The 27,906-nt window shown below is 38.5% G+C and overlaps 1 protein-coding gene across 2 annotated transcripts in view; it reads left to right on the top strand.

Moving 5' to 3' along the window:
- LOC108974480 (homeobox protein orthopedia) overlaps nt 1-27,906 on the top strand; it is a 59,187-nt gene that overhangs the window by 4,915 nt on the left and 26,366 nt on the right. For both annotated transcript variants that reach the window (XM_018942339.1, XM_018942338.1), the window contains exons 3-4: nt 16,033-16,268; nt 18,399-18,533. In XM_018942339.1, the coding sequence (XP_018797884.1) occupies nt 16,033-16,268; nt 18,399-18,533 (371 nt within the window). The remainder of the gene's footprint in view (nt 1-16,032; nt 16,269-18,398; nt 18,534-27,906) is intronic.

The raw sequence follows: 27,906 nt of genomic DNA, 5'->3' as shown, positions 1-27,906 counted from the left end.
TCAACTAGTAATTAATTACTTTAATTTGTTCGATTATTAACTTATTGCACATTTTTTCGAGCACACGCCCGAACACTTCGCTGGCAGCACACCGCATGCAAGCGCATATTATGTACTCTGGTAAATAACTATTGCGTGTAAATGTCTTCGTTTGTATGTTTGGATGTGTGTGCCGTCGATAGTGCGAGCATTGCATTTTTGTAACCTTTACGTACGCTTGTGGGGCAAATATTATATTTGACAATTTATTGCTTCGCGCCGCACGAGTTGCTGCTAATATACGAAGTAAGGCCAGAGCGATATTGTTATTTATGCTTAATAATTTTTTTTATCAAAATCTGTAAAACTGTGCAGAATCAATATTTCACTTTGAAAATATTCCACTGAATATCGACGTACCACTACACAAGTATGAGTAAGACTGTTCATAACTTAAAAATTATCAATTTCTTTCTCAAAATCTATGTCTAACTCCTCAAAGTGATCTTCTTTGGCTGCACTACACTTGTGTCAACTTTTTTCCAATCCTCGAAACAGTTTTTAAGCTCAATTTCCGGAAAAGCCTTCAATACACATAGCGATTCACGTATTAATGTCTTCAATTGACTCAAAACGGTTTCCCCGGAGCGGTCGTTCGAGTTTGTTGAATAGCCAGAAGTCACACAGAGTTAAATCGGACGAATACGGTGGTTGAAAATTAGACGAAAATCTCACGAGGAATCATTGCAGTGTGCGACGGTTCATTATCGTGGTGCAAAAACCAAGAGTTGTCGGCCCATAATGGCCGGTCGGACAAAATTCGGAGTGCACCACACTTTGATTATTGAAGAAATCTTTCCAAATATCCTTGTTTTTTGACCTGCTTTGACGTGGTTTTTTCGGCCCCGGCTCACCTTTGTTACGAGACTCGGCCGATTCATCGTTGGTTTCCGGTTCGTAAACATAGATCCAAGACTCATCGCCCGTAATAATGCATTTCATGACAACCTGGTAGTCGGAAAGCATTGTTTCACATACGTTAACGCGATGCTGCTTTTCGGAAGAATAGAGTGATTTTGAACCAATTGTGATTTCACTTTTTTTAGACCGAAATTATATTTCAAAACGATTTGCACTGATCCTCTTTATATTAGGTTGTCAAAAAAGTCTTGCGGTATTTTCGCTAGTTGGCGCTGAGATCGCGTTGTTTTAGTTTTATTCGTCGTATCGGGTCATGCTACACCTTTTTGGAAAGCTCATTTCACGCGCTTACACGTGTTTGATTGATTGACGTTTCTTTTAAGTCGTTCGTGAGTTATAGCGTCGCAAACATGGAGCAAAATAAAGAGAAAATACGGCATATTTTACAGTACTACTACGATAAAGGCAAAAATGCATCGGCCGTCCTAAACGTGGTTCGTCGACAACGCAATCTGGACCCTTGTTGACTAATTTGTGTCAATCAAAAACACGACAAATGCGACAAACAATTTCTACCAAAGGCCTTTTGCAACAATCTGAACGTTTCGGCACCAGAAATTTTACTCCGCACACAAAAATTGTCGGAACTTCTTTGTTGAACAGTATCAATCATCATAAACATCGTCGAAGACACTTTATGTATTTCAGAAGGACGAGCGCATACGAAACACTAAACGCTAAAGGCGATTTTAATGTGACATTTGGCACAGATGTCACTGACAGTCATACCAACCTAGAAAAGTATTTCGAAATTTTAATTGAAAAGTCTTATCATATTTTTACCCACAGTTGTATACTCACAACTGAATATGGGCTCTAGCTAATTTTATAGACATTACTTAGGAGTCAAACCTGTAGTCAATTTGACATAAAACGGCGGGTCTTTGCAGGTGATGGTGATTTAGGAACTAGACCTTTCTTAAACAAACCCAGATCCCTATACGCATACGACATAATCCTTTATGTTTTTAGCTTTACATGCATCTTTTAGTGAATGGCGGACTTGTATCAGAAGACGTGTAGATTCTTGACAACGTAGCTAAGGACTCTACTTTCAACAGATGGTTGCCACTGCTTAGAAGGCATGGGTGGATGAATATGTCACCGACACAGTCCAACAATCCAGCGAATGGCGCTCAAAAAATTAGCCGAAACCGAAAAAAAAAACCAAAATCACCGAAGTAAAGGCCATCCTAGCCGAACTTATACAAAAAATATGAAAATTTGGATTAGGCTTTAGCATGCTTGTACTAATTGGTTCAAAAGAAGAATACTTCAAAGAAAATAAAGAGGATCGTATCAGAATACGTCAAAATGTACTTTTTTGTCTGCCCGGTCTTATTTTGTCAGAATAAAAAAAAAAATATATATATATATACAATATCTTCGACACCACAAACCCATTCAGTAGTAGTAGTCCACATATTAGTACTTTAAGCTAAAAAAAAATTGAGTTTTAAATATTCTAGATGCGTATGCAAAGACCCGGAAAAAACTGAAAAAGAGAAGAGACAGCTAAATTTAGCAAGCTTTGGGACTTAAGGACAGTATATTTTGCTTTTTTATATTTTATATTTTATATTATATTGGGAATGATGATGTAACACAATATGAGTTTCTTTTAAAATTTATCGATTCGGCAAAAACTACAACTGAAGTGTTTTTAGGTGGTGGCATGTACTTTATTTTCAAGAATAAAAATGTTTTATGCAATTAGTGACTTAAGTATCCGTAAATCATTTAAGTTCCAACAAAATATAGTTAAAAACAACAAAACTTTCATAAAGTCTGTTTGTTGCATTTATCGAAAAAATCGCTTCTGCAATGCAGATGGAATTAGCCGGAAAGCGGTTCTAACAACAGTTATGCATGCAAATTTCACTCCGGAATGTTTGTAATGACAAATTATACAAAAACAACAACTTTCCATATATTTACAATGTCGGTACGCGTGGTAAACGTTTGTTGCCAAGCCTTTTTTAAGGTAATAAATTTCCTAATCCTTTGATCCGGCAGCAGCAGCCACAGCAAAGTCACAAAGCCTAGTTTTACGACAATGAAAATTTACATTTTTCGAAATCGCTCAACGCCGTCACCATAACAGCGCGTGCACAGTGGTGCGTATGGCACAAATCCCAGCTAAAACTGCAATATTCCTAACAGGCACTTGTGGACTCAGGTACTCAAGCTGAAACATTGCCAGCAATTAAAAGCTATTTGCATAACCAAACAGAGTTTTTGTTGCTTGTTGTTGTTGTTAGGAATGGCGAACATTTCGAAATTGCACAAACACCAATTGAAATCCCGTTTTGCATGCAGCGGCAGAGCCAAAAATTTGCGTTTTCCCTGCTTTGTCGCCTAAATTGCTGCAACACTTTTATTCGGCGTAGAATCGCTAGCTTTGCCTGCATGTGCACTCCCTGCGTTTGTTGTTGTTGCCGTCAGTATTAAGTGAAAATTCCACGATTTATTCTATGTAAAAACTTTTTAATGCCACCGACAGCCGACAACAGCACAACGACTGAGTGGCACAGCGAGCGGCCAACGGAAATGGCGTCAACAAGTCGGCTGGCGAACGGTGAGTGCAAATGCCATTGATTGCCAACTGCCGCAAGTCTGTTTGTGCGACGACGTTTATGCCAGCGCGACTGTTGTTGGCAGGCGCAAAAGGATTAATTAAATTAATTTCACAATTGCATTTGTAATTCGTTGGACTTAATTTTACGCACCGCTTTGCTGCTGTGCACCGTTATGTGCACATATGAGCCGCTTAGTGCTCCGTGCGCATACACCGGTTTCGCTTTTGTCGCTGTTGTTGTCATGTTGATTTGCCGCTATTTTCTACGCAGCGATTCAAATTCAAATCGGCCATTTTGGAAATTTTCCTGCAATTTCGGCAGGCAAAATTTTTTGCGTGTGCTTTGGCAGCTTACCGCAGCTCGGAATATGCTGAGCATTTGCGCCGCCACACTTTCCGCGCGCGCCCCGCACTTGTAGCGAATTTTCGAAAATTGCCCAAATTGTTCGCTATAAATTCTCATTTGGCAAATTCGTAATTAATTAATCGTTTTATGCGGTTTGTGCGGCCACGCAGCACGCGTCCGCAAAGATGCAACAGCAACAGCTGCGACGTTTGGCTTTGGCGATCTGCTGTTGCAGCCGCCGTGGCGATTGTTGCAGCTGATAATTTATGCGTTTTTAAGCGTTGCCGCAATAAAATTGGCTACTCAAATTGCTGCGCAAAATTCGCAGAGGTTCATAGCGGAGCTTAGTAGTGGTGTGTGCTCTTGATTACATATTTTCGAAATTTCAATATCTTCAGTTAGGCTCAGAAAAATTTGAACTTTTAAGAGCTTAAATACTTCGTATCTGCCATGAGTTGCCAGCGTATCTGTCATTAAGTTAAACGTTGTTAAATGTTGTAAATGGTAACAATTAGCCGGAAATTGCTATAAATAAATAGTTTGAAATATCATTGATTTCATCATTATTTTTAGCTTTTATACCCGACGAATAGAAGAATTTCTCTAGGATCTCTCACCGAATCGTTTTGCCTCGGTTTCCAAACATTTTGACTAACAGTTTTATATGGGAAACGATTTTTAAACAGTTCTTTAAAATCGTTGGTGAGATAAGGTAAGATCTAGCGTTTTAATTGACAGATAGAAATTTAATCCATCATTTTAATATATCTTTGCGTGTAAAGAACTTGATCGATTGCTCAAAATCAATTAAATTAGCTTTTATGTTTGATATCCACTCAAGATAATTTTACTCCTTAGGAGCATGAAGATGTTCGTGTAAAAGTGTTTCACACAAAATGTTCATTGTGTGCTAAATTTATTCCACGATATCTATCTCTCGAAACTTGAATGAGATTTATTATACCAATTGGTATACCAGGTTGTTCAATAAGTTTTGTAGTTCGAAAGAGGGGGCGTTGCTACTAGCCCAAACATATTTTTTTTGCCTTGTTGGTACACGCTTTGTATGAAAGTATGTGAAGGACGTCCAAAAAGCGCATCAGCACCAGAAATCATAGCCACAATGCAGGATACGGTTTTGGAAGATCGTCGATTGTCTAAGAGAGATTTAGTAGATGGCTCATTTTATTAGGCGGTATGAGCCATATTTTGAGTGAAATTTTCAGTTTTAGAAAGCTGTGTGCTGCATTCGCTAACAATGGAACAAAAACACATTGGAAGACAACTTTCTCAGCAACATTTGGAGAGTTTTAAAAAGGATGAAGTGGATCAAGACAATACTCCGTGCCAAAGGAGCAATTTAAAAATGGCAAAAATGCAAAAACGATGTGTTCAAAATTTTGGATCGATATCCCAAAAACTGCGAGACTAGGCAGAGAGACTCTCGTCCGTCTGAGAATAGCTAAAACGACTCAATGTTTCGTTCCGAGTGTTATAAACTTCGTGGCAAACTTAATATACCCTGTTCAGGGCATACAAATTGGGAACTAAAGAGTAAGTGTAGCGAGAAAGATGGTTTTTCAGGACGCATTTTTTGTGTGAATGCTAAATAAGTGTTTTTAGGTTTTAATAATAGTTTAAGTGTTTTAAAAAAGGTTCGTTAAGTCGTTAATTTATCTTTTTTTCTTTCAAATGAACTTCAAAAAACAAAAACTGAAAATTTTTTAACTTTGGCTGCAAAATTCTCAATTCAGAGTTTAGGTTCACACATTTGTGCCAGCGTGATTCAGAAGAAGTAAAAATGTTGAATAAACTCACGTTTATCGTGTTGACCTCTTTCCAATACCATTCGAGACCAACTGCACGCAATGACCGCTTGGGACCACATAGAAGACTTTCGTGGACGCACACAGCGTCTACAACTCGCAGTCTCCCCAGCACCAGCACTGACGTCAAGTGAAAACTCTGCAGTTGTTTGTATGCATGTGTGTGTATGTGTCAGCCATAATGTTTGACTACCAAAAATATAAAGTACGAAGTTGTAGGAAAGCAACGCGGCGGCGACTACAAAATATTATTAGAATATCACTCACACCTGACACCGCACCCATAATTTGTTAATCACGATTTTGCGGCGAGCAAACAGTGGCGGCAATTTAATGCGAACGCACACACATGCATACATACAAAATCACACGAATCGTGCCACTATCCGGTACTTAGTATAGTGAGTGTGTGTCTAAGCGCGATTGCGAACAGACAGCCACGAAATATAGTAAATGAAAAGCTTTTTCTCACATGCCCCTCTTCTCATTGGCAGTGCTGGAGTTCGCGTTGCGCGTTTTTTCACGCCAACGATATGCCAACGCTGCTGGGCATTAGAAGCGCAGCGCTTTCTTATAGTCAGCACACACACACACATTTGCATGTGTGACGTTCATGGAGAAATATGCACGAGTACAATTTTCAAGAATAAACCGCGAAAAATCGCAAGACTCAATGAACTCACGACTGCCAAACGGGCGTGAAGGGGGCCAGAGGTGCTATGCGAAACCGCAGCTCATGCGGCAAAGCTAAGCAAACTCACGAAATGTGTAGAAAGCCAAAGCAAAGCAGGATGTGTGCGCATCCACACCAATAAATCGATTTTCAGCATTTTGTGGAAAAAACTGTGACTTGGAATTTTAGAAATTGCACTTAAAGAGTGTGGAAAATAAGAAGCAGAAAATCACAAACAAGAGCAAAAGGAAAGGGGAAACCAGAACTGATTAAAAAAGTAAGAAAGCGCTAAAATGGGGTGTAAGCGAGCATTTTATCGAAATTCGTAGAGAATAGAGTTGGGCAAATACTTTCAGGTATTGACCGATATATCCCCGATTTATCGGTTATAAAATCAGCCGAAATTTCGAAATTTGTTATGTCTGGTATAGTGGAATCGGTGGAAGTGTTGATCCAATTTAGTCCATTTTTGTCACATACTTACGGTATCTGGGGCCTTGAAAAGATATAGTCCGATTTTGATAAATTTTAGTCAATATATCACTCAAATAAAAGGCATTTGTGCGAAGTTTTATTCAGTTATTTACGCTAATGCTTGATTTGGTAATTCGATTTGGTAACTCGATTTGGTTCATTTTCAAAACTTCGGTTATAGCCGAGTTAACAACAGCGCGCCAGTCATTTCTTCCTCTTGCAATGTGGCGGTAATTGGATATTCCAAGCGAAGCCAGATTCTTCTCCACCTGATCCTTATAACGGAGTGGAAGTCTTCCTCTTCCTCTGCTTCCCCCGGCGGGTACTGCGTCGAATATTTTCAGAGCTGGAGTGTTTTCGTCCATTTGGACAACGTGACCTAGCCAGCGTAGCCGCTGTCTCTTAGTTCGCTAAACTATGTCAATGCCGTCGTATATCTCGTACAGCTGATCGTTCCATCGAATCTTGCAGAATTTTTCTCTCGAAAACTCGGAACGTCGACGGGATTTTGATTTTTTTCGTCGAGAGAGGACTTTACTTTGAAGTAGCACCTGTTAATATTAGATATTCTGCGTTGTGCTGACGTTGTTGTTGGTGTTGATGCTGGTTCCAAGATAGACGAAGTTATCTACGACTGGTTGTTTGATGAGAGGAGATATTTCGTCTTGTCCTCGTTCCCTACCAGAGCAATTTGCTTCGCTTCCTTAACTATTCCTCTTTTTCCAAGATTTGGCTTATGGTGAATATCTGGTCAGCTTTTCATTCTTAAATCCACACTTATAAGGTCCAATCAGCTTATTGTTGTGGATTGTAGTCTTTCACACAATACGCTCAATAGAAAATTAGATGGCATGTTGAGGAGACTTATCGCGCGGTGGTTGGCCCAAATTTTGACTTAATATAGTAAGTATAAAAATAGCGTTATGAATTTGGTTGAGATCGGTATAGCAAATTCTAAGATAAGGGACTTTACCTTAATTTTTGTTTTTTCTTGTCTATTTTCTAATTTTGACAGCGGCTTCTTTGAGGCCCGTACTATATAGGAAGTGAAATCTAATGCTTCTGACGTATTTATTTAGTGAGCTATCAAATTTTTAGTAGTTTCTAACGTTACCGTTATATGGAAAATGCATTTCACAGATTTTCACTGAGGATCTTATGCCCATTATTTCAGCTGATAACACCCACATGCGAAACAAATTGTTGCATGAAAATGCTTTCAAACACAAATCGCCTCTTCACTGTGATTTTAATATATATATATATGTATAACTCTATATCTATCCCAATTACATTTCTAAAAAAAAATAGGAACCGATGAAGTACGAATATACTTATTACTGGCATTTGAATTTCTAATTGACCAAACATCGCTTGCTATTGTTTTTCTTTTGTATGCCAAGTGATGATTATTCGAATGAATAGAGTGTGTCTAAAAAATTAAGTATTGCAAAACTACGCATTCTCTGGCAAAAGTACACTAACTAACAAACGCAAAATGCAAAATGTGCTTAAAAGCATTCAAACATTGCACGCCAACAAGCTTTTGGAATTTTCGGTTGCATTCGCAACTTGGTGAAATATTTGAGTGCGACGTGTTTTGGAAATTCATTAATCATTTGTTTATTGATTATTTACGGTCAATATTTGCATGCGGTTTTACATTAAATGAGTTGTTATTGCTGTTTTCGCAGCAGTATTGCTAAATGTGAGCAGCTTTTTCACTGCGCGTTGAGTTTTCCGGTTTGCGACTGCAGCCAAATACACTTTCAATATCGCGGAATGCAAGCGAAGATGACAACACGAAGGCGACTGTGGACTATGCACGAGCGCGGGTGCGAGCGCGGCGGTGTGTTATGGTTTGTGTAGACGCGGCGGAGCGGCGACGCTAATGAACAGTAGCCGCGCTGGATGTTGGTGTAAAAATTAGCACTTCGCTGGCAACTCCAATTCACGCATCATTTTATGATGCCACCACATGAGTTCGTGCCCAGTTTGTTGGGACTGTGTGGTGCGGCGAATGCAGCAGTTCCCGGGCTGGGACGACTGTCAGGCGGTGGATTGTCGCCTTGGAGTGGAGAGGACGCATGCTGATGGTTGATCATGACGCCAAGTTTTGCGACATATCAGAGAGTCTATATAAATATGTGCTGTTGCTGCAATGCAGAGGTGTCACTTAAAGTTTATATTTTCAATGTTGATGTAATATGAGTACCACAAACATTTGTTACGAATCCAGAACTGGTTTTTTGTAGTTTAAAAAAAAAAAAAAAATGTTTTTTATCTGAGAATAACAATATGGAATAATTTCGAATTATTTCGTCATTTTGTTTGAAATTATTTCAACAGTTTTGGAATTGCATCTATTTAGAGAGCTCAAAGGAATGCTTGGGAACGTAACCATTTATTCACCAAACACATCATTACTGGTAAAGAGACGTGGGTTTATGAAAATGATTATTTAAATATGAAACAACACCGAAAAAAATCGAAAAATCGAAATTAGCTGAATGCATTGATTGAATGAAGGCATTGTAGGTCAGCTAAGCCGAGTTTTATAACAAATATATGAAAAATGTAATTAATCGTTGGGATGTATGTAGTACTACTTCAAATGCAATAATAAAGATACGTGGAAATGTAATTTCTAGTCGGTCCTGGTCAAATTTGATCAGATTAACGCTAGAATTAAAATCAACTTTTTCGCGACTTCAGAATTATTTTTTAAAATATTTGAAAAAGCAGAAGACCAAAATCTCAAATATAACCCCCCAAAAGGCGATAAGTATATATAGATATACTACACATATGCATACATACATATATGTTTGTATGTCTGTAAATATTTTTTTAAAGCAAAGAATTCAAATCGCCAGCTTCAAAAGCTACCGAAATTTTAACAAGTTAATTTAAAAACAATAAAAATCATTGATTTTAAGACTTCACAGTACTTAACACGTCTTCATTTTATGGCACTGGAAAGTCAAAATCAAAGTCAAAGGCCACAATGCCGACAGGTATATGAACTAAATGATGATAAAAGGTTCGGAAAAACAACAGAGAAAGATTTAACCAAAATTTTATTTGAATTGAAATTGCATTTTGAGTGCAGCAGATTTTTTAAGCAACAAAAAAATAAACTGCGATCTTTTTTTAATTTTCCATATTTGTACATTTTTTAAATAATAAAAATATAAGAAATAAATTAAAAAAATTAAATTTGTTCATACTTTTTATATTTTTTCTGTTTGCTTTAATTAAATACTTTGAAATTTATTTCTTAAAAATAAAAGTTTTAAATTTATTCCCTAAAAATATTTAATTTATAGCAAATAGAAAAAAATAATAAAAAAAATTTATAAAATTAAATATTTTTAAATTCTATTCTTAAAAATATGTTTCTATTTTTTTTTTTAATAAGCTTTTAAATATTTTCTTTGTAAATTCAAAATTAAAATCTCTTAATATTTTATTTTATCCAGACATAGACAAACACCCTATGAAAAAAAAAATCGTATGTTCACATATACATATATATTATTAACATGCAACTATAATTATAATTAGAATAATATAATATTGGGTACTCGAAGAAATCATTGTTTTTTTTTGCCAAGCTCTCCGAGTTTTTGAGTCATCAAAGATGTGTGGGGTCGAGTGTTGTCCTGATGGAAGGCGAAGCCCTTTCTGTTGATCAGTTCTGGCCGTTTTTTTCCATTGCTTTCTTCATTCTCATCAGTTTTTGACAGTTAAATGTAGAATCAATGGACCGGGCTACAGCAGCTAATAGTCGACGATCCCTTTCCAATCGCACCAAACACTCAGCTTAACCTTTCGAGGCATCAATACAGATTTTGCGACCGTTTGTTGAGCTTCACCACGCTTGGACTATGATCTTTTTCGCACATTTTGTCGAATTTTATCCACGTTTCGTCTCCTGTTACCATTCGCTTCAGAAATGTTTCGATTTCATTTCGTTTTAGCAAAGAATCTCAGATGTTAATTCGGTCTATTAAATTTTTCACAGACAATTCTTGTGGTACCCAAAGATCGAGCTTCTGTTTGTAGCCAACTTGTTTTAAATGGTTCAAAACCGTTTGATGATGAATGTTATGTTCCTTAGCACTATTGTGCTATACGATCTGATGCAGCCTCGCCTCCGTAAACTTCAAAATATATTAGCAAAATAAAAATGTATGTAATAAAATAATATAATTATGCATATTAGAGCAGGTCGATTTTTTTATAAAATCACTTGTACGGGAAATGTTCTACGGATTATTCTGAATTCCGTTGCTCAAGAAAGAATGGGTCTAAAACTGACTTCGATCCAGCGATTTTTAACACAAAGTTTAAAAAATCTGAATAATCCGTTGTATGAGTGAAATGTGAAATGATGTCCGATCTGGCGGATTCCGACAAATGATCAAGAGAATATCAAAGTTAACCTGCGTGTATACCTCAAAAGCTGACGAGAAAATATTTATGAGCTCCAAAAAACAGCGGCTTAACACTCGGTGGCTCGAAGTCAGTTTAGAACCACAGTATCTTAATCTTAATCAAAGTTGCTTAGAATGATCTGTAAAACATTTCTTCCATGAGAGATTTTTCCGCTTTTTTGGCTTCCTGTAAATCAACCCGCTTTACCATAATATGTATGCCTATTATTATTTATGTATGTTTTTGCTTAAGGTGCAACTTTTTGCTGATGTCAATATTGACTTTTTGTAGAAGTCTTACGAATTCGTTATATTTTGTGCCCACGACTACATACACACTACACATTCCTTTGGTGCGACATAATTCGAATACATTACGCTCGTGTCTTCAACGGAAATCACACAATTTACTATTCTTCCACCTCCACAACAAAGTCAACACGAATGCGAGTGCGAGAAACTAAGTAAAGAGCAGTTTGTCCGGCCTTCGCATAGTCTCAAATAGCTCTGAGGACATCATTGATAGCCCTTTACTTCGCTTTACATAAAACAAGGGAATCATAGCTAAAAATTACAGTGCGCAGCAAATTAAAAGACTCACTTGAGTGATGATTTTTGATCAGTTGAGAGTGGGGACTTATATAACTGGTTATTGTGGCACTCAGTAGTTAGAAGTATTTGAACGGTTTTTAGTTGGTAGAGTTCGCTTTTGGCTCTCAGACTTTAGGGGTTGCAGAAATTTACTCCGATAACTTTTCTATATTGGACATCATAATTACTAATGCATTGAGTTTGAGCCGATCTCCAAGATGAAAAGCAGTTGTTTACAATTCCTCCATATGTTTACAATTCAATTCCGCCTGAATTGAGCTCTATATTTGTTTTGAAAGAGTTAGTCTCTTGGCTGATAATATAAATCTCAGATCGAATTTGATCTGAATAGGAATCTGGTATAGCATTGCTTTTTGAGTCTATTTTCAGCCCTTTAACAAATCAACCTTCCTTCAAAAATTAATCCCTGCAATCTGTTGCCTTTGAAAAAATGTGTATTTTGTTCCCCTTGTCGCCTGTCGTACACACCATTGCACCACCGACTGTCGCAGAGGCTCACCTTGTCCAAGCAGTTATGACTCGAACTGACTTGACGCGGCCGAGGCGCTCGCACTTACGTGAGTTCACATCCACCAGCGATTTGTAAATGTTTGACTTGGCCACGTTCGGTTGTAGTGCATGCCTTCAGATGCCAAAAACATCAGTTGAAACACGCAAGCCGTGGAAGAGTTGAGCCTAGACATAGTCGCGCAGTAAGCGATCATCGAGTATTGGAAATAGTTTCAATTCGAACAAAACAAATATTTGCTGTTTCTGCTGTTGACAGTGCCTTTACTGCTGCCGAAGTGACTTCACGAGCGGGCGTGCAACGCTTCGAGCTGTTGCCGTTCAGGTGTCGGTGGTGTGATTTCACCGTTTTTTTGTAGTTATTGGGAAACAGTATTTAATACGTATACGATTTTCAGCCACGTATGTACGTGTGCATGTGTGTGCATATGGCATGTGTTTGCTCAGCGCCTGGGATTGGATCGCCTCGCATGTACGTGTTAAAAAATTCCGACTCTTTGCAAGACACGGAACCACTTTCGCGTTGCTGCTGGTCAGGCTGATTTATATCCGCACTACGTTGGCACTTATGTTGGTTGGTATCTGCGTGTGTGTGTGTGAGTGTAGGTGCTCCCGTCGCTGTTGGCATTAACTTCTTTAACTTTATTATTGATTATTGCTGTGTTTTTAGTTGTTGTTGCTAATTGCGCTGGCGTAATTCTCCATTTGTATGTACACTTTTGTTGTTCTTGTTGTTGTTGTTGCATTACGAGTTGTTACCTGTTCGCTTCTGTTTGCTCACGGTGTCTTTGCCTTTTTTGTGGCCGCTCTCTGCGCTGTTTGTTGTGTTGTTGTTGGTCTGTTACGCTATGCCTCCTCCATCAGCGTCATTACCAACGCCATCATCAGCGCAGCCTCCGGCGCAGAAACAATGAGCGACGTTGATGGGGTTAGGCATTTGCCGCGTCGCCACCTTCTGCGCCCTTACATCTGTAAGCGCTGTCGTTTCCTCTTCGAGTGTATGTATGTGTGTGTGTGTGTGTGTCCGTCCGTCCTTTCCGTCAGCCATCGCCGCAAACGGCAGCGAGTGTTTGGCTGTGTCGCTTGTCAATCTCCACCTGCTTGACGGCGTTTCCAACTTCGTTCAACTGTCATCCACATGTTGCCCATGCATTGTTGTTGCTACTGTTTTAGTGAGTTTGTATGCGAGTGCGATTTCACACACACACGCACACAAACACCGAGAGGCTAACAAATAAAAAAGTGCTTGTAAGTTGTTAGCGTTTTTGCTGCCGCTACTGCCGACTACTGACTGCTGCTGTCGCGTCCGTCCGTTATTTCACTAAAGTCGCTTGTTGTTCGTGTTGTAGCACTTCGTTCGCTTCGTCTCGTTTGTTGCTGTTACTGTTTTTGGCATCTTTTGAATGACAGGTTGTTGAAAAATTCAATTTACTTGATCGCCTCAGTGTTGCGCGATACGCGATAGTAGCGGTGTTGCTTCAACGGATTCCTCGTGCGTCATCATTGCACGCGCCCAAAAACAAAAGCAATAGTGAAACAGTGCTGTGTGTGTGTGTTTTCAGCGCACGGCAATTGCAATAAGCCGATTTAGTGATCGCACAGTGCAATTTTGTCTATTGTGGTCGGTGAATACAATATATGCCCAACAACCGCAATACTGTGTATAACTTTGTGTGTCAAGCATCGGCAAATATGTGCAAATTCAATTAACTTTCGCTTATTAAACGCATGAGTTAATATCTCATTGATCGCTAATGAGCTGCGAGTACTTTCCAAACTGAAAGTAAATCTCAAAATAGCAAAAAATCAAAATAAATAAACCAAATCGGGAAACTTGTGCATTTCGGCAACTATAAAAATACTTAAAACGTTTTAAAATATCAAAAGCAATTTAATATATTAAACAGTTCTCCACCAAAATTGGGTCGCTGCTTATATATATCTAAGGTTTGTTATAACTAGTGAAGATACAAATAAGTGGCTAAAAATTTACGTTTTGAAACATATTACATGTTTGTCAGTTTAGTCTCAAGTAATTATTTTATTTGGAGGCAAAAAAATTATAATAAAGAAGTTAATATCAACAAAGCTGACGAAAAAGTTTGCGACTGTTGTGCTAAGAGGTCTGTGGGGTATTTGAGTTGACCTGACTACGAATTTGAGTTCAAAAATTTTCCATCACGCACAGCTTTTACTACAACAACCACTTAACTACAAGACAAAAAATCCTATGTGCTAGTGTTTATTTTCGCTTTTAGCAACTACTCCTATATTTATTTTGCGAATCAGTAAAAATAACTTTTAATCATTATTATTTCTCTATTTTAAGAAAAATTTTTAATAATTAAATAACAAAAAACCAAAAAAAAAACCTATCTACTTTGGTTATCTTGGCTCAGAATTTCATAATTTCAAACTTATACCCACGCATATCTATGCAAAGACTAGACAAATTCTTTTATTCCAAAGCTGTTTCAGCCTTAGTTGGAACTTTCTGCCTGCTCTTTCGCAAGTAATTAGTAAAATGTTCTATTTCATTGGGTTAATCGAATTTAGTCGTAAAGAAACATTATTTTCCTGATGAAAATTTTACTTTTGAAAGGTACCTAAAAAAAGGAGCTGGATTAGGAGTGTACGCGTTAACCAGTGTAGCTTTAGGAAAAGCTATAATATAGATATAAACTTATGAATGTAAATGAAGTGGGTGGCTACACTTTAGGTTAGGTTAACCTATTAGGTCCTTAACAGACTTTACGGCCTCACTGTCGATACTTCCTCCAATGCGGGATAAATGCACAAGAGATGCTCCATTGTTTCCCTGGTGGCCTACTCTAGACAAATTCTGCACTCTTCCCGTGCGATCAGACAGTGACCAGTTACTATTGACGTAATGTTCCTACAGTCTCTTCTATCGAATGCCAATGATATTTTCGATCAACCGTTTTGTACATGACTTTTGCAGTTTTTGGCCGAGGTAGCTTGAGCCAGCGGGTTTGGATTTTCTTTACCATGTTTCTGTCAAAATCGTCGTATAGACATGTGAGACGCACTATACTCTTGGCAATCTCGTCCACTATTTCATTGCCATCGATACTTCTGTGGACTGGCACCCAGTAGCAGTAAAGTTGCTTACTTCTTGGACCAGATATACTATATCAGACATACTGCCTTAATTGCTGGTTGGCTGTTTACGTAGCTGTTGAAGCTGGATTTGCCTGCACGTGCATTAGAGGCCAGCTCCAAAATATATTGCACTGGTTGGACAACTTAAGATACTGCCTTATGCCGAACTCTCTACTGTATATTCTCACACCAACTCCGTCGTCTATTTTGAAGCCATCAATATGGATGTTTAGAACGTTGCGTGTAGCCAACATACCTTTATCCCAGCCATATTTTACTATGTTTACTTCGAACCGTCTTTCCCAGTTGAAGAGTTGGGTGATGGGCAAGCACCGACTGCCCAAACAAATTATCAATATCTGTCTACTTGTTAAGTACTCCCGTAAGGATTCGATTTAGAATTAAGTCAGTATCATATTTGAGTTATATTTATACATTCCATGGCAAATATAATACTATTTAATAAATATTTAATTTCGTTGTTTTTTTCGCAGGTCCCAAAGATTGTGATCTACCCAAGGCCGCAATCACGGCCTTGCACGCCGGCGTCAACAGTTTCGGCCAATTGCCGCCGAATGCACAGAACCCGGCCGACGCGGTGCTGAACGGCGGCGGCGGTGGCGGCGGGGCGCGGCTGCACGTCACTGGCGGCCTCTGCGACACGCCCAATCCGCATCACAACAATAACAACAACAATACCAATAACAACAACATGCAACAGCAGGATCAGGTGAGCATGCAACAAGCAATGAAATGCAAGCCACAGCGATGCAGGCGGGCCAACGCAAGAAAAATTCATGAAAATTAAGAAAAAATTAAAAAAAAAAAAATTAAGTAAAATTGTTGCTTCAAATGCAAATCGTGCAACCGTCATCTCTTGTGCATTTTATAAAGCTCGTGCATACTTTTTCTCAACACATACATATTTACACATAATTGAATGTTTGTTAATTCATATTCTCGTCGATGTTTTTTCTTTTCTTTCTTTGCATTTCCTTCTTGCTGTTGAAAAACCAAATCGGGCATTTCTGAATTAATTTCGAACCAATGAAAATATAACCGATTTTCATTTGCGTTGCGTTTGGCAAACATTTTCCTGCACACATATATATGCATGCTCACATGCGTATGTGTGTGTATGTTATGTTGCGCGTCTATTGTGTTTATTAATTGGCAAATGAATGCGAAATGCGCGCACAAATCTGAATTCATTCATTCAAACAAACGAAAATTTATCGAAAAAATTGAAAAAGTAAGTGTATTTCTCTTCTATATTTGTAGTTGTATATTATATTTGTGTGTTACTTATGTATATATGTATATCTCGGGTTATATATTGTGATATTTTTGTGTGTAAACAAAAATTTATTGAAGCAGTGAAGTCAGCTAGTAAGAACTTTGTGAAGAATTCGCTCAAAATAACGATTTGGCTTAATTCAAAAAAATATTTAACGGGGTTTTGGACACATTGAGTTCAAATCGATTTTTATGGACAATGCATAACAAATAAAATATTCGCTGATTAGCGTTTATTGATTAATAGATGATCAAAGCAAGTTCTGCAAATTTTTTGTAGTAGTTTTTCCGCGGCATAATTTACGTGTTGAAAACAATTTCATGTTGATTTTGATATACTATATAAGTAGTCGAAAAAGTCTTTTCGTATTTTGTTGATAGATGTCGTTGCAGTCGTATACATATCAAAGCGCTACCAATCACATGAGGTCATATAGTATTGGAAAGAAGAGGTTTCAAGTTTTATTTACCAAAAAATAATTATAATAATTAATAAATAAATAATAATAATAAATAACAATAAATCGGGAATTTGAAAATAAGTTACAGCTGTTCAAAAAGTAGTGAAAATAATGAAGAAATTCGCTATATTTGTAAATGGGAAGAATGCAGAACAGTACAACAATGGTTCGCTCGCTTCCGTTCCGGAAATTTTGATGTAAAAACGCACCTCGCTCTGGTCGACCTTCGTTGAAAAAGGCGATGAAATTATACATTATAATTGACCAGGACCGTTACATAAACAGCCATAACATCGCTAAGGAACATAATATTCATCATCAAATGGTTTTGAACCATTTAAAAGGGGTTGGCACAAAAAGAAGCTCGATGTTTAGGTACCACATTAATTGCCTGTGAAAAATTTAATGGACCGAACTAACAGCTGCGGTTCCTTGCTGAAACGAAATGAAATCGAAAAGTTTCTGAAGCGATTGGTAACCGAAGACGAAAAGTGGAACAAATACGACAATAATGTGCGAGAAAGACCGTGGTCCAAGCGCGGTGAAGCTCGACAAATGGACTTTGAGAGAAGCTCGTGAAAATTACTTGTCGTAGTTTTTCGCCGAGAAATCATACAAGTTTTTCACTGATAGATTAATGTCTATAGCGGAAAAATGGCTAAAAGTGGTCGACGAAAATGGTACATATTTGGTTCATTAAAGTTCATTATAAATATAAAAAAATTAAGTTGAAATTAAAAATACGAAAAAATTTTCGAAGACCAATATTCTGTATACGATTATATGTATATATGTACTCCAACGCTCCCTTCTGGTGGCAACATGTTATAATTAATAGCCGGTAACACTACTGGTCTGCTTTTTAAGACTAAATAACTCTTCTTCTAGTGGATAAATAGTTAGACTCCTAGATAGGTTCCACAACTCAGCAGATAATGTAGCATTATAAATATCTGAAAGAGGTTATATTTTTTATTAACGCAGCCTCCTTATAAGCTAGAATTTATTTGTTACATTATGTTATGCAATCGATTAAGTGGTAAATGGCTTACGTTCAACAGCGTTTCTATCTCTTGCAGAACTCGGATAAAAACAACAAGCAGAAGCGGCATCGCACACGCTTCACGCCCGCTCAATTGAACGAGCTGGAGCGGTGCTTCTCGAAAACACACTATCCGGACATTTTCATGCGCGAGGAAATTGCGATGCGCATCGGACTGACCGAGTCCAGAGTGCAGGTAAGTGCGCCAAAACTATAGAAGCTGCAAACTATAATACGTGTTTAATATGTAAAGCGGACAGTTATATGCGCCGCCATTTGCAATCGAAATTGACAGCGAGTGCACTTTCGAAATGTTGCGGTTTCGAGCGCACAAATGTCGAAGTTGATTGCGGTTGTCGGCGATGGCAGCTACGCAAATATGTTTGTCGGCTTAGAATAATAGTTGTCACCAGCGGAGGCTGTGTGGCGCTGCTGTTGCTGCCAGCGTGCGTCACTGTTGTTTGTCTGCTGTCGATTTTTAGCTTTGCTTGCAGCGCTGATTCGGTTGGGTCATCTGCCTAGTGTTTTCGAAACAATAATTTGATATTTTGGTGGTTCTGGTTGCAGTGCGGTTTTCGTCATCCATGTTCGGCTTGTTCAACATGACATTTCGTATGTGTTCAATAGTTGGTTATGTCCGATTTGTTGTATTAGGCCGCAAATTTGTTCTAAAATGTCATTGCGGCCTGAAAGGAGTGTTGTGATTGCTTTCGGATTGTGTTCGCAGTAATGAAAATACATACGGACGGTGTGATGAACAATGATGATTAAAAACAATTGCAATACTAATATAGAAATGATTTCGAAAAGCGATATTTTAAGTTTTCCTGTGTATTATTATTGAAGAAACACATGAATATTCCACTAAGAATTTATTGAATTCTTATATTTCTTTCTTTTTTTAAGTAGCCAGCAGATTTTATTGAACCCAGGAGCAGATATTATAAGAATAAATTTTTGAATACTGAGAAATTGTACTGAGTTTGTGTGAAAACGGAGCACTTGCAGGTTTGAGTTATGTTAGGTATCTCTCAGATGTCTGCAACGCCATAAATAGATATACTGGTATTTTGTAATGACAGATGGAGGTTCAATTGCCTCTCTCGTGCCTATTTTCTTGCACTTACTGCATGTGATTAGGTCAACAACTGTCCTGCAGTCTTTTCGCAAATGCAGCCGCTTTCTGGTAGTAATCATACCTATTGCCTCCGTGTTTCTAAGGGCATTCCCTGAAGGGCGGCTATCGATACATTTATTAGTGTTCTTCATGTCGTTTCCAGCGCTATTACATATCCCAGCAGCTGACCGCAAAGATTTCCGCCAGGAGGATATCGCACTATTCCGGGAGCTTGGGGGGTTGTCTGAGATCTAGCTCTGCGCAGTAGATCCCAGCGTCCATTCCATATGTCATTTTCGATCTGTCTGTGTAGTTTCGCAGGTGGGTCCCGTGATCCTGCGTCATCCACCCTGTTTTTTATGTGATTACGACCTTCTCCCAAAGAGAAAGCGTGATAGTATGTGGTCTGCCATATGTAAAATAATAAACTGAGTATTTTTAGAAATCAAGTACCCATCATTGCAATATACAAAAATTTTGTGGAAAAGCTTATCGCCTTTGGAATAGCTCTTTGGAGCATACTGGTAAAGTGGATTTTTTGCAAATCGTATTTGGAAGATGGGATTAGCTCATTGTTCATGCTTTAAGTCTCAGACGTTAAAAAAATTTTTTTTTAAATTATTTTGGATTATAATATTAGCTAGTTTTTCCCAATAGAAGTATGAATACGCGACCTATCTGGGTACTGACGGACTCATTGTAATTTGGAGAATGGAAGTATTTAGTCACTTCTTTCTCCAATTTTCTTTCAATATCTGGTCTCTTTCAAAATTTACATATTCATAAGTATAATATTACATTGCGCCACTATTTTTAGCTTATACTCGACTAAACCCTTCAAACTACCATCTTATCACCTTCTTTATTCCGCTTTCATCTTTTTTCTATTTTTTTCAGTCAAAAAAAAAAAAAAAAAAATTAAAAAAGATTTTGACTTCAATTTTAAATTTTCTGCTCCCCTTTCTTTCGCTCTCGTTTCGTCTCCGTCGTCGTTGGCTGAACTATGTTTTATAGCGGTGCATAAAGTTAAATTTGTGTCGACCTGGCTTAAAAGCTGTTGGCTGCCACACATATTTTCAGATTTTTATAGAAAAAAAGAAGACATTGCAACCAGCTGAAAGAAGGCAAAGTACGTTTTTGTGCACAAAAACACAAACACATACATGCACACGAGGACGCTTTGCTCACTTAGTGGCCGACTGCCGACGCATTCGTGTGCTGGCAGCACATATCAGAAGTTACGATGGGTCCGACAGGCACTTTTGGTATTTCAATGCAGTTTTTCGACGCTTTCACACAACACACACACATACACACATTTATGTAGACTGGTGTTTGTAGCACGAAACAAAGGAAGGAGGAAGGAAGTGTGGGCGCTGGCATTATCCTCGACGGCGGGGCGGCTGTTGTGTTAGGTTAGTTGACAAGGGTGGGTAGGTTGTTGTATTTTGGTTTTTATTGTTGTTTTTGCCTCGTTGTTTATGCGACAATCGAATTTACTGCTTCATTAAATTTTGTACTTCCGGCCAACGCACTGTCTCTCGGCAACTTATGGGTGTGTATATCTGTGGATGCGTATGTGTGTGGGTGTGAAGCGTGCCTTTGCCAACATTTTAATCCGACAAAGGATATTAATGGGCCGAGAAAAGAAGTTTGCGTTTGCACACACACGCGCACAGGAATGAGCATTCTCACCCACACACACACACTCACATATGAAAACACACATACAAGCGTGAGTAGTTAGCAAGCGTACGATACTTTGTGGCAAAAGTTTGCTTTCCTAGCTAGCTAAGTGGCTGTTATTGTTGTTGCCCACTGCTTTAGTATCACTTACTCGCTCCTGAGACAAACAGGTGGCTAATTGCGTCTTATCTCGGCTAGAACTATGCTAAACTAAACAGCCCATAAAACAATTAAACGGGACCCCTACGGCGGTGTGTCCGGAACATGCCTGCCGAATCCCTGTGATTATGCACGGATGCGATTGAGTTTTTTATTGAGAGGCGCTTGATTTACATATGCCAAATGCGCGCTTAGAGAAATGCCAACAAATCGCGTGTAGCCTACTTCAAGGCGCACGAAGCTCATGCTTTGTTTTTCGACAGCCAAACACATTGATTCACCTTTTTTCACTTTCTTCGATCGTGCTAGTGATAAATTGCTTTAATAATTGTAAATCAGTGTTTGGCCGACAGGAGGGTGAGGAAGCATTCGGCAGCTAAAGCGGTGAAAGACACTACACCAAATCGGCTGGGTTGTTGGTGTTAATGCGCCCACCCTTCTGCTGGCACATATGCTTCAGTTAAGTTCTAATATCTGTATATCTGCCAGACTTTGCTGCCGACGGCGACTGCGGACTGTTGGGTGGGGTGTGTGGCATAATTGTCTTCGCCGTCTAATAAAATATGTTTGATTTTTGGCTTACAATGTCAGATTGTCGGATTCGTTTTGGACTTTAGCCGCATGCTGGCAGCCAGCGAGGGCAGTGCAATGCTGAGAGAGAGGCGAAGAGCAGTGCGGTGTGTGGGCTTATGGCCGTGCTGTTAATAAAATTAGCATATAAATTAACTTTGCCAGCGTGTAGGCAGGCTATCAATGACGCTCTGGCAACATTGTTGTTGTTTTTGTTGTTGATGTTCATAATATTACTGCTATATTTGTTGTAATTTTATTGTCATTGTGGCCAATTTTTCATGTTGTGTGTCATTAGTTGCTGTTGTTGTCGTTGTTGTTGGCGCTGTTTATATTCATCGATGTGCCATTTGGCAGGATATTAACGGCAGCGATGATTACAAAATGATTAACACATTTCACGTGTTAAGCCCTGCCGCAATTTAGCTATTTTGATTTTCGATTTTTTCGACTCGCCGAGCGAAAGGGTGCGTTTGCGTCGGTATTTTTCGTACATCCATTTATATGAATTTGTGTATGTTTGTTGTTGGGCATGTGTTCGCTCACATGTTTAATATGCATACACATGCACGGTCCTAAATCAATCGGCGTGGATTTGTAGCTAATGATGGGATAAAGACAGGATATTAAGGTAGAGCTTCGTGTGGAACATCTTACCCGTAAATGTAGTTCGTGCGCAACACTCGCTGCATAATAATTCTTGAAAGTTACATACCTAGAAACATATAAATTATGAGTACATAGATATGAGATTTAACACTGGGCCATACATTTGTCACTGTGAGTTTTTTGTATAAACATCCATTGATATTCTATTGGAAGTACGGTTTTCCTTTAAATTATTTACAGGATAATCTCTGAGCTTTTTCTTAAAACATTATTTGAATTTATTTACAGATCATGTTTTTATGGGATTTATAATATGGCACCACTCAAAAAAAAAAAAAAAAAAAAAAAAAAAAAAAAAAAAAAAAAAAANAAAAAAAAAAAAAAAATTTAAAAATATGTCTTTGGTTTCTGGGTCATGATTTTTAATCGTTCAATTTCGAAAAGGAAAAAGAAAAAATTCAAATCATTCTTTGTTGACTTCATAATGCACAAAGTGTGGCTCCTCCGTGATGCCAGGTCTATTTCTCAACAATCGCCAACAATCGCGAAACATTCTTCAAAAGTATCGCTATTTGATTAGTAAGCGGAGACCCTATACAAACGAGCTAGTTCTTCAGTTTTGAAGATACACACACATCATTTTCTGACCAAGAGCCTGTTCATTTCTCGGAATCATTTATATTGGACCACTATAGCATAGAGATCGATAAATTAATTGAGGTTTTGCTCTGCAAACTATGGTATATTGTGAACGACCCTATATCACATACGGTCACAAATAAGATGTTGATAAGTGGATGGAGGTAACGTATTCTCTGTTCACGTAGATGTAACTACTTCTACAAATTTCTAAACAATCTGGGATCAGATGTTCTGCAGTTTCCAGTTCTATGTCGCAAAACCAAACTGGCGGTACTAGAGGCCATGCCCATGTTGGAAAGGAAAGCCTCCAGTGCCCACTTTAGAGCCCGACAAGGAGACGCAATTTGTCTCGAAGGATGTTGATTATACCTTTAAAACTTGCTAGATTGTAACCTCAAAATCTAAGCAGTTTTGTATGGCGCATTCCTCTTGCCTGCTGCCAGTGCCTTTCTCTCCACACTCTCTGCAATAATGATTTGATCTATAGTTTAGTAAACTGATACTCTGGTTGCGATAGTTCAGTTGGAGATTAGTTTTTGCATACACTAATAGTAAATACTTTTTGAAAGATGCTGGGAAAACATACTATTGATATGGATAGCTTGATACGTGATCCTGCAATGTCTGCTCCAAAGTCTTCTGGTTCTGTGTGAGGATAACGCGGTCTCCTGGACGAAGGGTCGGAGGTTTGTCTTTCCCTAAGGCCTTCGTCTGATAAAATAAAACTATCCTTTCTTTATCACATCCATCTGCTGTCATGATCTGCTTCGCTGACTGTTAAATCATTAGATGGAACGGTGTGAGCTCCAGCATGACTTCAAATGCTGCCCAATCCCTAAAGTTTGTGTTTGCGACACAAACGAGTAGTTCGAGCTTCGATATTAAAAACCTACCAAAGACTGCGTTGMCTTCGTTGCCCAAGCAACCGTTCCAAAAATAACAATAGGCCTCACGATCATGATATACAGCCACCCTTTGAAACCTGGCTAGCAGCCTCATCATCTACCTGTAGGCTATGCGTCTGCTTATCATAAGTGGTTTGGTGGCCAGTTTTAATTCCACATACTAACTTCACCGTATAGTTGAGTGTAATGTAAGGCCTAGGAATCTTGCCTCTTTAGACACTACTAACTGCCAGCCGCCAAGTTTTAGGGGCTCAAGCACGGAAGGGATCTTCGTTTTATGAAAAGGACGACGATTGCTTTTGACGGGTTGATGTTTAATCTAACCATATTAGACCATCTCTTAGCAAAGGTTAAGTCTTTTTGGATTTTAACTCAGAGAGACGTACACCTGATACCATTTACTACAAGGTTCAAAGTAAGTGGAGGCCCCTCCTAGACGTCACYCCACAGCGATTTCAGCAATCTTAGTAGGTAGCCCCAATTCATCTGCTTACTGCAGCCGGTACTTCTTTCTTTTTTTTTTCGATGCCTTAATGATATTTGCGTGGAACGTAGCGTCGTGATCTGCACCATTGTAGCAAGTCGTAGGAAAGCCGAAGCACCACGGAATTGTCGCGCATTGTTACATTTAAATCGGCTTTCGMTTTCCACTTTCCGCTTCTTACGTTTGTGTACAAATTATGTGGCGACGACACGTGGAACTTAGGAACTTGGTGAATCCACTACAGTTCGAACGCCGCTCCAGCATCTGTCTGCACAGCTGGACACCTAGCAAACACCCTCAACACGCCGCGAAATTGACTTATCATCATTTTCAGAAATGCAACTTTTACGCCCGAACGAACTGAGAGATTACTGGCTGCCTGGTTGGCGCATCGCCGGAGACTCTTGTTGTTCCGTTGTGTGGTTGTTTAACATTTATTGGTTTGTTTATTAAGTATACACATACACACGTTTATTTGCTATGTTGTTGTTGTGCTTGTAAAGTAGCACGTGTCTTAAACAACCGACGGGGACAATGAATTTTTCGTGATTAATTCGCCGACGACGGCGAGCGATGGGCGGTGGGTTCTTCGTCTGGCGTCCTGCTTGGTCTTGTGTTTGGCCTCACTGTGAATAATAGAATTATAAATGTGTTTTTGTTTTTGCACAGTTGTTGTTCTGTGGGTGTGTGTGCGTGTGGCGCAGATTGCATGTGAATAATTGTTTTTTGGGTGTGTTGCAACTTGTTTGTTCGGTGTTTTGAGTAGGTGTGAAAATCATAGAACAAAATCATTTAAAGTAACTATATTTGTGTGTATTGGCATATGTTACAGCTACTAACAATGAACACGCACATCATGGCATATACAATATAATTTTGTCTTAAAGAAGAGCGTAAGTCATGGCTTTTTTCGGTTTCTACCTTATTCGAATTGTTCGGTCTGATTTCTCGAAAATCTATGTGTGTGAGAAGTTAAATTTCCAAAATACCCATGTCTCCTTAAAGTTAATGAGGATTCTACTTTCAAAAGAATTATTTATTCTAAAAACCACCAACAAAAAAAAAAAAAAAAAAAAAAAAAAATATTAAATTCGGGGAAGTCACAGCTGTTCAAAAATGTTTGCAAATATATTAATAAAGAAATTCGCTATAATTTGAAATTTTTGTATAAAAAAGGGAAGAAATGCCACACCACTCACCAATGAAATTTGTGAAGTTTACGGAGACGATGCTGTTTCAGTTCGTGTAGCACAACAATGGTTCGCTCGCTTCCGTTCTGTAAATTTCGATGTGCAAAATGAACGTCCCTCTGATCGACCTATCGTTGAAGAAGTCAATGAAATCATACCACAGATTGACCAGAACCGTCACATAAGCAGCCATGACATCGCTTAGCAACTTAATATCCATCACACAACAATTTTGAACCGTTCAAAAAAGGCTGGCTACAAAAAGAACTTCGATGTTTGGATAAAACATGGATTTTCTGTGAAAAATTTAATGGACCGAATAAACATCTGCGATTCTTTGCTGACACGAAATGAAATCGAACCATTTCTGAAGCGAGACGGGAGTCGAAAAGTGGATCAAAAACAACAATAATATGCGAAAAAGAGCATGCTACAAGCGTGGTGAAGCTCAACGAATGGCCTAGAAGACAGGATTGACGTTTCGAAAGGTTATGTTGAGTGTTTGTTGGGATTTGAAAGGAATTAACTGATCCAACGATTTATTCATTATTTTATTAATATTGATTGAAGCAGGCAGGAAGGAACGGCTAGAATTGATGAACAAAGTAACGCTAGACCACACACATATTTGATGATTCCGCAAAAACTTGGAGAGCTTGGCTGGGAAGTTTTGATGTATCCACTATACCACCCTTTCCTTGCATCAACGGACTATCATTTGTTTCGGTCAATGCAGAGCTCTCTTGATGGAGTAAATTTGGCTTCAGGAGAAGTCTATGAAAATTTTAGAACAAAAGTTCAATTTTATCGTATCAAAATAATATTGGTTGTCAAAAAAGTCTTGCGGTATTTTCGCTAGTTGGCGCTGAGAGCGCGTTGTTCTAGTTTTATTCGACACATCGGGTCATGATATACCTTTTTGGAAAGCTCTTTTCACGCGCTAACACGTGTTTGATTGATTACATATATGATATACGGCATATTTAACAGTACAATCTCACATTTTCATTCTGGTGTAGAGGTGGTCGAAGATGCGCAACGTTCCGGAAGGCCTGTCGTCGCAAATTGCGATAAAATCGCTGAATTGGTCGAAAGAGACCGGCATAGTAGCAGCTGTACCATCGGTCAAGAGTTGGGCATGAGTCATCAAAAAAAAAAAAAAAAAAATTTATGAACAATTGAAAATTCAATAAAAATAACGCAAGACTTTTTTGACAACCTTTTCTTAAGAATCCCAATCGCAAAGTCGTGTATGGTAAAATTAAAAAAACTAGTATGCTTTGCACTAAATGCATTTAAATAGTATATACATATTTTAATAAATCGAATATTTACTGCATAAAACTAACGAATGTGTGTGGGTCACAAAAACGCATACCACCAGCTTGAAACAATCTCACATGTAAAAGAAATCACAAACACACTCTCACATTGAATATTCATAAATATAGAAAATAAGAAAACATTATCTTTTATGTTGTTTGCTATGGCTTTTCATTTAAAATTAAATTAAAGTACGATGCCATGGATATGCTCCACTTCACGCCACACCACTTGGCGCCACCGCTCGCCAGCAGCCCGTTGAAGGCAAAAAGCACAAGCACAAAGCATTCTTAAAAAGCAATAACAAAAACAATAAAAACAAGTCGCCAACTAAACAACCACTCTACAACCATCCCTACAACAGCAGACCAATACACGCACACACATGCACATACACACATATATAAACGTATATTCATGGCATTTGACTTTGTGCTGCCAGCTGAATATCTCGCAGCATTATTGCCCACATTTCAAGTTGAGTATTCAAAGCAAATTGCAGTCAAACAAAAGAAGAATCTAATGAATGAATATTCCAAAAATGTGAAATTGGAAAAGCGAAAAACTGCGAGTCGCAAATGTTGCATGTTGCTCCTATTGGAAACAGCTGAAAGGCATGCTGCAAAATGGTGGCATTCTGCCGCAAATTGGGGGCGGACGCCAATGGCAACCGAACGGAAACTGCGTAATGGATACACACACACCCACGCACGCACACCCCGAGTACTATTCGACGAGCAGATTTTGTTTGCAGAAAAAATTAAATAGAGATGAGACGAGCGTATAAAAAATAACATATTTCATCTTTATGCCCCACCACGCCATGTGACAATAGGTATTTCCAACACACACCCACACACCAAAACATATACAGATGCGATGAG

Source organism: Bactrocera latifrons, unplaced genomic scaffold (assembly GCF_001853355.1).
Source record: "Bactrocera latifrons isolate USDA-ARS-PBARC rearing strain unplaced genomic scaffold, ASM185335v1 scaffold_56, whole genome shotgun sequence".
Lineage (NCBI taxonomy): Eukaryota > Metazoa > Arthropoda > Insecta > Diptera > Tephritidae > Bactrocera > Bactrocera latifrons.
Note: the sequence above shows the minus strand (reverse complement) of the source record. Positions and strands in the feature narration are given on the sequence as shown.